The sequence below is a fragment of the Citrus sinensis genome, chromosome 1, assembly GCF_022201045.2.
Source record: "Citrus sinensis cultivar Valencia sweet orange chromosome 1, DVS_A1.0, whole genome shotgun sequence".
In the NCBI taxonomy this organism is placed as follows: domain Eukaryota; kingdom Viridiplantae; phylum Streptophyta; class Magnoliopsida; order Sapindales; family Rutaceae; genus Citrus; species Citrus sinensis.
In genome coordinates, this window is record NC_068556.1 from 6726280 (window position 1) to 6738525 (window position 12246).

General features: G+C 31.7%; 1 protein-coding gene across 1 annotated transcript; it reads left to right on the top strand.

The window, feature by feature from the left end:
- The first annotated feature begins 10991 nt into the window (after positions 1-10991).
- On the top strand, positions 10992-11742 carry LOC102621186 (uncharacterized). Its single transcript, XM_006475576.4, has 2 exons — positions 10992-11265; positions 11395-11742. The coding sequence occupies exons 1-2, from the start codon at positions 11128-11130 to the stop codon at positions 11545-11547; spliced, it is 291 nt and encodes a 96-aa protein (XP_006475639.1). The 5' UTR covers positions 10992-11127; the 3' UTR covers positions 11548-11742.
- The last annotated feature ends 504 nt before the right edge of the window (positions 11743-12246 follow it).

Consider the following 12246-nt stretch of genomic DNA (forward strand, 5'->3'; position numbering starts at 1 on the left):
AAAAAATTTTAATGAAAAGGAAATGAAGCTAAGCTCGTCAAAATTACCATTTATTCATTTTTTTTAAGGCGTCACATGTCATAATCTTCCTCTGTCAAGACACTATTTCAATTTCTTTCAGATTAGCAAATATAATTGAATAGGCTAAATTTGCCAAATACATCAAGTCCCGTTAGGTTTAAGTACAATTCTTAAGATAATGCCTAAGATCAAGCATCGGTTAGGATAATGCCTAACAATAAAATCACTAACTTTATGCACCACAAAATTCATAAAATCGTAAAGATAAAAAATGGCTCAATCCACTAAGTTCTAATGAGATACATGAGGGATTTTATGGGACTGGCATAAGGTGTATTTGAAATTGAGATTGGCAGTTGTGATTTAAAAGTTACAGTACTAAAGTATTTGGTACTTGAAAGCTATGTTGATATAATTTTTCTTATATTATAGAAAATATATTATATCTTTAATAATTTTGTCAAAATTATTATTTAAAATTTATATTTACTTCATATTATTAACTTTTGTTTCATAGTTATAGTTTTTTTTTCACAGCAATTGTAACTAAAAAGTTACAGTACCTCAATTCCAAACAGAACCCTAGTCTACCAGAGATGAGGTCAGCAGCAACAATGATGTATCCTTTTGTGCGAAGGGTTGATCATTAAGGATGAAGGAGACACAGCGAGTGAAGCAAGTATAATGATATACGAAAATATGCAAACTTCTACAGCAATGGTGATAAGCAACAGAGTTCAACCTTAACTCATATGAAAAGACCAATCAATTTTCAAATTTCTTTGAGTTGAGAATATAGAGAGATACATATAGGATTTTGCCTATATGTTTTAGTGCTTGTGATGTTAAGAGATGTGATATTTATGTGAATTTGTTAAATTTTAGAGATGTGATATTTTGGGTTCGAGCCTCATGAAGGGGAATAGGATAAAATCCAATTATCCTCCTAGATGTAAAGAGAAGACAAAAATAAAATTAAGAAAATAAAATAACGAAAAGCTTCTATATACTAAGAAAGATTAATAAGTAATTGTAGAATAGTGATTTAGTGGACAATAATATTTATCTTTATAGTGAGCGATAAAACCACATAAAGTTGTATGATTAATCTATGGTTTAAATACTATTCACAAAAAATTATAAAATTCTATTTTTACAACGTATCTAAGTATTTACCATATAATAAGCATTGATGCTCATTAAATCGTTTTAAGTAGCTACAATATGCAAATTGCACATAAATAGAGAGTAAACACGACATGGTGATATAGGATGAACTATTTCCATCTACTGGAGGCTATAGAATTACTGTCCTTTTTTCACAATCGTAGTGATGTAACGATGTTTTGATATTTTCAATGGTGATAATCAAACTTTTATTTATTTTATTTTCAAAAAAGCTCTTTTCGTCGATAGAGGAGTTATATAAAACATGCGCTAAAACCGGGGTATAAGTTATGCATGAGAATCGTTTCCTTTCTTCTTTATCCACTTTTTTTTTAATATATATCAATTTTTTAAAAAACAATTCAAAAGTTATTGTTATTTTTTTATTACTTTTCTTCATTGTCCTACTTACTTTGAGAAACACCCCCTTCTTTCTAATGGATAAATTTCAGTTGATAAATTTCAACAGATAATAGAATGAAGAATGCATATATCTTTGGCAACTGAGTCACTCTTTCTTTTTCCATTTGACATATGCATTATATTTTATATTTATATAATAAAATGTAGTTTTTGTCTCTTTTCTCTCCCGCGTCAAAATAGGAAAAAGCTACTGCCCCCGACTTAAACCCTAACTCGCGCCTCGAATTGAAACTCACCGTTTTGATTAAATTGAAAATGCACCATTTAAAACATTTTTTCCTTTCGTTTTGATGAAGCTCAAACAAACTATTTTGAATAAACTCTCTTACTCTCACACCTCCAAAATCTGCAATCTCAGTGCTCCTCGAGTTCTCCAGCCACAATTGTCATCGCTCACAACTCATAGCCATCACACGAGCCACAGACGACGGACCATAGTTATCATGCAATTGAGGTCTCTGTTGCCATCATCGTAGTCACACGATAGTCGGCACTCACAAAGCGCCAGCCACAGCTCCCCTCGGCCATCACGTAACACCCAATAGCGACATTGAACGAGATAGTTCTGCACTTGAGGTAATAGAATGATTATTTTAAAGTTGTAAAATTAGCTAATTGAGATTTTGGCCGATTAGGAAATAATTATTTTAAAGTTGTAAAATTGCAACAATTAGGGTAATATCTGTTGATTTAATAGTATTATTAGGAAGACAAGGACGATTGAGTTCGTGTTTGTGTATGGATACTCCCGATTGTGTTAGTGTGTTACTGGTGCTGGAATTGTCTTAGCTGCATGATTTTTTTGTGATTGTGTGTGTGATATTGTCGATTGTTTTTGTTTGTCTTTGTTTTTGTTTGTCTTTGTTTTTGTTTGTCTTTGTTTTTGTTTCTGCCTCAGCTACATTATAATTTACTTTTCTATGTCAACCCTGAGCTTCTGTAATCAAAATCGAAAACAGAAGATTTCAAAATTAAGAAATCGTAACAAGTCTTGTTGCTGCTGGTAGTGTTACTAGGGTTAGAATTGTCTCAACTGCATGATTTTTTTTGTGTTTGTGTGTGTGAACTCTCGATTGTGTTTGCTTGTCTCTATTTTTGTTTCTATCTTAGCTGTATTAACATAAGATTTCTTATTTGTTCCAAGATCCAAAACAGTTCAGCTATGACATATAAAATTGAAATTAGAACTTTAAAGTTTAGAACCTTACTTATTCAAGTGTATGTTAAGCAAAATTGAAGGAACTCAATTCAAGGCTTATCATTGCACTAAATTTATCACTGCACTAAATTTTATTCCCACATGTTAGCGTTTAGCCTGGGCACAAAATTATTTTTGTTCTTATTTATTTTCTAATTGTTGCAGAGTGCTCTTGTTTTAATGCTTTTTTTCCTTTTTTTTCTCCTTATTTTTTATTTTGTAGTTTCAACATTCAATTAACCACAATGTCATCTAGCACAAGTGAAATTCGAAATCTGCTGCAACTATGTAACAGATGCGGTAATCAGATGGAATTATTAACGTCACGTACAACAAAGAATCCAAATCGCAAATTTTGACTTTGTAAAGGATGTAAGAATTTTCAATGGGCAGAAGATCGTAAACCAATCGAAAAGAAAATTGACTTGTTAATAAAGGAGGTTAGGAAGTTAGCATTGTAGATTGAGTGTTTGTCCGTTAAATTTCAATTATTTCATAAACAAATCGAGCATATGCAAAAATGTGAAATGCAGAGGCAATTGTATGACGACAAACTTTGAAGGAGACAAACACCAAGATATGATTATATTAAAATACTTGTGATTGTTGTGATATGTTATCTATTCAAGTGTTATTTTTAAGTTGTTTTAATTTGTACTATATAACAAGAAAAGACTAGTAGACATGTAATAACGTTTTCTTTCAAAATATAAGTTTTTGAGTTATTTCACTTTGTTATGTTAAAAATTACATTTATTTCAATTGTTGCTGCAACAACATAAATTTGAACTGCATTTATAGATGTTAATTAACTTAGCAACTACATTCAACAGCTGAATATCCCGTTTAGATTTAAATAATGACAAAAAATAATACATTAAAACACAAGCTAGCTTTGATCGTGTGTTGGGATCCTTAGCTGAAAACTCCGTTCGATTGGCATCCTCAAAATCTTGTTGTAGTAATTGTTGGAAGTTTACATGATGAACTCCTCTATAATTTATCCAAGGCTGATAGTAAGGGGGGGGGGGGAAAGGTATGTTATGGGAGTGTCTGTTATGCTAGCTGTTGTACAAAAAGTATAAAAAAAACACAAATTAATAAACAAATGACAATGAAACAACACCAACACCAGGTACATAAAAAAAAAAAAAATTACCATAGTCATATTGCTCACTTGTGTTAGGATTGCAGTAGCCGCTTGAGAAAATAAATCGTGTACCTCTATTTTAGTTTTTTAAATTGCTTTTGTTTTTTTTTAGAAAGTGGACAACCTTTATGACGTGATACTACTAGATCCTGTATGATTTTCATACAACTTCCCGACCCACCAACAACAGTTGTATCTTCGCTTTGACAGTGAGCATTCAGTGATACATCCCTTATTACTTTTTCGATCCAAGTCAAAACACTTTTATGACTTTCTTCATTTTTGGAAGCTACATCATCAACATCATAAAAATCAGCACACTCTTTTTTATATCGGTGGTGTTCAATGCTGGAACTCCTCACATTATAACTGACTTTCACTCAACTATAGCATCTCCGCACATCTTTCTTCTATCTCCATATAATATACTTCTCATAAAGAAATGTTATACGGTTACGTATCAACACTACAATGGCGTGTTTGTAAATAATCCCTCTAAATTTACCGTCGTCTTTTTCAAAAATAACTTGAAAAGTCTTCTCTTTACTCTTTCCATCATTTTTGACGACTTCATATTCTAATCCCCCACAACTAAAAACCTCACAATACATCTTATCTATTAGCTCTTGTTGAAATTCTTGAAACTTGGAAATCATGTATATTTCCTCAACTTGTTTTTTCATTGCGAAACGGGTACGACATGGCATCCATTGGCTGAAGCACATAGCATCTGTTTGCCACTCTTTTTCAATTTTACTTTCTATTGCTTTCTTATATTTCTTCACAAACTGCTTCAAAGTTGTTTTTGAGTTAACATATCCATAAAAAAAAAAGTATTCATACTCTCACTACGTTAAGTGGTTGACATGCCAACCTATAAAGTTGTTTTAACAAAACATGGAATCCAACGATATCTTTTCTCATGTAAACCATTTAACCACTAATTATCATCAAGATCATATTTATCTAACATGTCATCCCAAGCTTCCTCAAATTCAATAGGAGTATGTGAATCATAAACAACAGTATGTAATGAAAATCTAATGTCATGATATTCTGCATACTTTCCCAACTTCTCAGGCACTTTCTTCAGAATATGCCACAAACACTATCGATACCTAGTATTTGGAAAAACAATCTCAATTGCATTTTTTATCTCTTTGTCTTGGTCTGTGATGATTCTAAGGGGAGGAGAGCCAGACATATATGATAGCCACGTGTCAAATAACCACGTAAATGTGTCCGTGTCCTCATGCGAAATCAACCCACATTGTAACAAAATAGAATGACCGTGATAATTAACTCTAACAAAATGAGCAAATGGCATGTCATATTTATTTGTAAGGTATGTGGTGTCAAATGTAACAACACCTTCAAAGTCTTTGTAGGTTGCCCTGCTTCTTGGATCTGCCCAAAACACCCTCTTCGCTCAAGTTAAGACTGAAGAAAAATCCATCATTTTCTGCTTGCATTTTCTTAAAATATTTCTGAATTGCAATTACATCCCCTTCTCCAAGCCTTAATCGTCTTGCTTTGTCAACATGATTTATAACATCTTTTTCTAAGAATGAGACATTTTCATAACCACCAGCCTCAACAAAAATATACTTGAAACTTTGAGCCATTTTAATTCATGCTTCTTTATTTATTTCAAGTTGTTTTTTTACATAAGGATTAATGGTATGAATGCATCAATAATACCTACTCGGACTTACGACATGGTTATGTTCAAGGAACAAATTTTCAATCACCCATTTTCCACTAACAAAATCCAAACGTCCTTCAATTTTAGCATTGCATCCAATTTTTTGGTTAGGTTGAAGCCACAAAACATGATTGGATTTGCTTTTTGACTTGTCATTTCGCCCTCAAATAAATGTCACATATCTCATACTCCCGTTATCCCCCTTTTTACAAGATCTTTGCATCACTGGAAATCTCTTTTTTTGGTTATAAGCTTTGTAATATCCAAACATTTCATCCGGACTATTAAAACACATCCTAACCTTCGGCTCATCAACTTTTTCCAACAATTTTTTATTATTTCCTTCAAAATTAGCCTCCTGTAAATCTTGGAATTCCTCCACTTCATCAACCTCGTCCATTATTGGTGCAAATTATAATAATTCAGAATATTATTAATTAATTATCCCAAATTCATTAAGTTTAGAAACAAATAAAAGTATAGACTGAATATTATTAATTAATTATCCCTAATTCATTAAGTTTATAAAAAAATAAAAATATAGATTGAGTATTATTAATTAATTAATTATCCCTAATTCATTAAGTTTAGAAACAAATTAAAATATAAACTGAATATTATTAATTAATTATCCCAAATTCATTAAATTTAGAAACAAATTAAAATATTAACTGAACATTATTAATTAATTATCCCAAATTCATTAAATTTAGAAACAATAATTTAGATACAAATACTCACGCTTAAGCAGATTTATATACAAATGCCCATGGTTCAGCTCACAAATCAAAATGAAACAGCTCACGATTCAGCTCACAATCATTAAATTTAGGAACAATAATATACAAATAAATGCTTACGGTTCAAGATCCAATTCAAAACAAATCAGCTAAAGGTTCAAGTAAAGTAAACGTTGGCTGCCTTATGCCAAAGCCCACGTACAAATTGAAATTAACTTTGAAGAACTTGTTGGGGTTTTGCAATGTAAAGGTTTTGCACTCAATTTTCAGGAACTAGTTAGGGTTTTGCAATTTGGAAGTTCCGTATTTAAGGTTCTGTAACCAGCGGAGTGTTGTGGTTGAAAGCAAAGAGAAGGACAAAGCATATGCTCGCGATGTCGTTTGGTTTGAAATGAATTGAAGGAGAGCGACGTCATTTGGTTTCACACAGATTGCTCACGTAGCGCGCTGACAGCTGAAATTAAAAGGAAAAGGATCAAAGCGAAACAACATCGTTTTTGTGGGATTTTCGGGGTTTTAATTGGGGGAAATAACAGCGCTGTTCAAAATATATTCTCAAGTAATGAGTAATCATTTGCCATGTTGAGTATTGAAAAGGGGAGAGACAAAAACTGCTATTTGTTGTATGAATAATAATAATATAATGGAGTAGCTCAATGGGAAAGAGTAGGGATGGCAAAATCCGGGTCCGGGTCCGGGTTTAGCCTTTCCGGTTCCGGACCTGGATGGTAATTTAAAAATATCGGACCCGGATATAAACCCGGATATTTATACTCCGGGTCCGGTCCGGGTTCACCCGGAAAAATCCGGGTTCTCGGATTCCGGGTTTAGAACCCGGATGCTTGTTAAAGAGAAACGATTTTCTCTCTCCTCTGCTATGAATTCCTCCTTACATCTTTAACCTATTACCAACAACAATGGAAAATAATGCAAAATCAAATAACTAAAAATAAATTCAAAGGCAATACCGCAATAGAGCATATACAAAATTCAATTTTCAAACATAATGATAACAAATTTGGCGATGATGATGACAAAGTGGGCTTTGTGGGGTTAAGCCAAGAAAAGCTGAAAAGGGGAGAAATGAGCTTTGGTCTTCAAAATCATGTATGCTGTTCAAACTATTGTTCTCATCTCCACCCTTGCTTTCTTCTTCCTTTGCTGCGGCTGCACTTGTAATCTCCTTTTCTTCTTCCTTTGCTGTTTGTTTTTTTATTTTGTATTCTTTAATTAATTTTTTATTCTTTCTTCATAGATCTTCTTCGCCTCTGATGATGATGAACATGAACACAACAAAGTAGCGAAGCAATGGTGAATGGCGACGATGATTTGATGAAGAGAAGGGCTGAACGAAGAGAAAATGGTTTGGCTTGATGATGATTTGATGAAAGAGAAGGGAGAGAGTGGAAATGTTTGGCAGCGGCAGCGGCAGTGAATTAGGGCAAGGCTAATTTTTTTTTTTCAATTTATATTAAATAAAGATGTCCGGGTCCGGGTTTCGGATTTACGGGTTCACCCAAACCCGGAACCGGACCCGGATACGTCCGGGTTGGTAAAATTCAATCCGGATTCTGGATTTAATTTGTTCCGGTACGGGTTGAACCCGGACTAGATTTTCCGGGTTTATCCTGGTCCGATTCGGGTCCGGGTTAAATTGCCATCCCTAGGAAAGAGAGAGTGAGGAGGTACATATTTTTTTAATTTAATAATTTAATTGACTCATACTTAATTTTTTTAACTTAACAAAATTTTTTAATTTTTTTGTTGTTAAGTCATTATATTAATTTTTTTAATTTTTTACTTAATATAAAAAGTGTGAATACCATTATTAAAAGATATTCTCTAAAATAGTCTTATTACTTATCATCCTTACTCAAATAAAAGTTACTAATTAGCAGTATTATTTATCTCCCTAACTTGGTAGTAGATTATTATTATTTTTATCTTTTTATATTCTTCAAATTAGCATTATTTATCGTTACAACTTTTTTATGAATATTTTCATATAATACATCATAAACTACAAGAAATTGATTAACATGTTCCTGGTTTAGAATATTAAAAAGTTGTATTCACTTGAAATGATTTATATTATAATAAAATATTACCTTATTCATGTTCATTGAGATACTTATAATTTATTTAACATTTAAAATTTATAATGGTACAAATGTAAATGTATTTGGTTTTCAGACATTTTAGGTTAAAGAAAAAAAGCAACTTAATACTTATTATCATAGATTCAGACAAAAAAACAATCTTTCAAATTTAGTTTTTTTAAACTCTATTTAGAATTCAGAATAATTTAAGTTTATTTAGATTTCAGATAAAAAAGTAAATGTGCATTGAAGCACGTTGCTTATACAAAATAATATATCATTCAAAATATTAAGTATGATTTATTTACGGAAATAGTTTTAAATTGGAGAAGAAGAGGTCAACTTGATTCATTTTTGTGTTTATTTTGTATTTTTTTAAAAAAATTTTCCATAGAAACACCTAATGCATTTTCTAAGTACCTATTTCGTATGGCTTATTTAAGAGTCATAAATACTTATTTAATCGCATAAGCACTTTTTAAAATTTTTTATGGTGTTTGGTTATTTTTTTAGTAAGTTTTTTTAGCTTAAATAAGCTAATTTACCTCTACTAGCAAAAGCCCAAATTTTGAGCTTTTGGGAGTAGAGGTTAGAGAACTTTTCCAAAAAATATATAATATAAAAAATATCACACATTTTAATGGTTTAAAAGTGCTTTTTTTATTGACAACCAAACACCCAATGACTTTTTGTTCAAAAGCTCTATTGGTATAAGATATATTAGTATAAGCTCTACTGCTATAAGTTCTACTGTTATAAGCTCTATTTAATAAACTGTACCAAACGGAACCTAAGAAAGTGTGTTAGATAACTTTTTTTTGGGTTTTGGTCAGTCAAAGTCTTCAGCTCGGACAGAGTCAGACCCATTCTCTCTTGGGACAAGTCAGCGCGTGGACGGAAATGAAAGTCTAATGGGCTAGGCCCATAGACCATAGTCGTCCCTCTCATATCGGGCTCATGTCGGTCCATATTTGTTCGATTTATAAAAGAGTTTCTAAAGGTATTTCACAGGGGTTGGGAATTTTATCATATTATTTTCTAATTCTCACGAAACTAAAGGGGGCAAAGTAATCTTAAATCATATCAAGGTCGAGCCATACATATAGAGGGAGTAAAATACTTTCAAATTTTGAGGTAGCATTATCATTTCTTAAACTTGATTTTCCGGTTGAACTTATGATAACCTACATCAAAATAATTCATAGTAAATTTATATTTATATTATTAATAGAATTGTGATGTAATTTAAGAAAAAAATAAAGTGACCTCGAATGCCATAATTAATATTCATGCGTAATTTCTGTCAAATTTAGAGTTTTTGACATATATTATGCCCAAAAGAAAAAAAAAATTATTTGATTAAACATTGCCTTGACTAGTTTATAATTAATAAACCCTCGACAGACTACAATAATGAAAACTTTTTATTCTTGAGCAAAGCAGGGGTAGTGCATTTTTTTCCCTCCAAAATTTAAATGGTTTGATTTTTTTTTAAATTCTGAATAGGTATGAATACAAATATTTAAATCATATATTTATTGTTTTAATATTTGAATATAAATGTTTATTTTTATAGATAAAAAATTTTAAATCTAGTTATTTAATATTTATATCCTTATAAATCAAAATAAAAAAGATTAGTATTTATCGTTTAAATTATAAATATTTTTAATAAAAATATTTTAAAAATATAACATTTACTTCTCATTCAATTTTGTTTTTCATTTATATAAAAATTTACTAAAGTTCACTTTTTTTATTCATATATAAATCTCCGAAAATTAAACAGTAAGTTACCAAATAAAATTTTTTAAAAGGTATAAAATTAATAAAATTTTAAATTTCAGACATTTAACAAACAAGTCCTAAGCTTCTTGTTTTCGCAAATTTATTTATATTATAATTCATTACTTATTTTTAATACAAATGATTTTAGTGCAGAAATGGAGAATTTGGATCAAATAGGTGAAATTGAATAATAAGACAAAACGATTCGTATCAACCAAGTCGGGGTTTGACTCGGACAAAATATCATTTTCACATTGCAACCCGTCCGAGGTCCGTTCGATTTTTCACACGCCAGGTGGCGAAAATCCACGACAAAAATTCTAACATGGCGTAAAAGCTAACGGTCAGATGATTAGTCCTGTAACCGTTCATTCAACAAACGCCACGTAGTTGGTACTCAGTAACGCTCTGGCCTCGACACCTTATGCTTTGCTCCAATGCACTTTTGGCCAAATTTCCCATAATTATGCTCCAAATTTCAAAATCATCAAGATAAATACAGTTTAATGAAAACAAATAAACAATATATAGACATAATTTTGTTTGCTTTATTTACTAAAATTAAAATAGTACCAACAAGCAAAAATGTTAATAACAGACAAAAAAAAAAAGGTGCCAAAAAGGTGTAAAGTTCCCCCACGCAAGAATCAACCATTAATTTTTTTTTTTTCCGGATATAAATCCTGAATTTGAAGCTTCTGGGCATTTTCATATTCTTATTAAAAGCTTATGTCTCCAGCTCCAATATTATTATATAATCACTAAGGTCACAGTCACAGATTCATAATCTCACTGAGAGATTCCAGACAGAGAGAGAGAGAGAGAGTAAAACAAAGATGTTGGAGGGAAAAGCTTCGATAAAAGAGACAGACATGCCCGTGAAGATGCAGGTCCAAGCCATGGCCTCAGCTTCGCAAGCACTTGATCTCTACGATGTTGTTGATTCCATTTCCATTGCTACCCACATCAAAAAGGTCACCTTTTTTTTTCTTTTAAAATCTTAAAAACGTTACACACTTTTCTGGGTATTTGTGGAATTAACGTTTAGAATTAGTTGTTTTTTAAATAAAAGTATGAACAAATTAAAAACTATATATTTGCAGGAATTTGACAAGATATATGGAGGTGGATGGCAATGTGTGGTGGGTTCCAACTTCGGTTGTTATTTCACTCATAAGCACGGCACTTTCATCTATTTCTCTCTCGAGACTCTCAATTTCCTCATCTTCAAGGCCGCCATAACCCCTTCTTCTTGATCGATCAAAGTGACCACAAATGAAATGAAATGATGATGCTATTAATTATTGCTATCGGTAACTAGTACGGGCTTTTGTTGTCATCTTTCTTTCTTGTACAAAAAACGTAGAACTAGCTTGTAGTTAAGAGGGTCCTTGAGTCTCAAAATGCATGTAATCCTTTCTCTGAAATTTAGCAACAGTTCTTCAGGAATAGATGCCATTTGTTAATTATCTGTATGTCGTCATCGCTATCACAATGAGGTGAGCTTGAATTTGATCGTCATCGTTATCAAGAATCTTTTGTTTCATGTGGGGGCAGGGTGAGTGTTACTCTCTCACTCAGTCTGAGTAAGCTTGCTTGCTTGCTCACTGTTTATTTTATTTTATTTAATATTTTATTTATTTTATTTAATTGAACTAACAGCTGTCGTTTCCAAGACCGAGCTGAGTAATGGCAATTACGTTATTTTAGGCTTTTTCGCTGCATTGCTCTTTCGAGGCCAACTCCGGGCCTACGTGGAGATTCAATCCTGAAGTTATAATTGATGATTATCTATCGTAAAATCGCCGAAAGTATTTCTGACTGTAAGCGTAGTTTCTCTCTCTTATTTGGAAGTCACTGATCTATTAAAAACAAATCAACTAATAAAGTATTGACTCCATTGATAATGGAGTTCTCTTAAGTGTTTTAATTAAGTTTGTTTTTTAATTTGAGTC

What these genes read in the sequence shown, in the direction of transcription:
- LOC102621186 (XM_006475576.4), top strand. Translation starts at nt 11,128, where the DNA reads ATGTTGGAGGGAAAAGCTTCGATAAAAGAGACAGACATGCCCGTGAAG. An exon ending in TTGCTACCCACATCAAAAAG is followed by an intron (nt 11,266 to 11,394) that starts GTCACCTTTTTT and finishes ATATATTTGCAG; the next exon opens with GAATTTGACAAGATATATGG.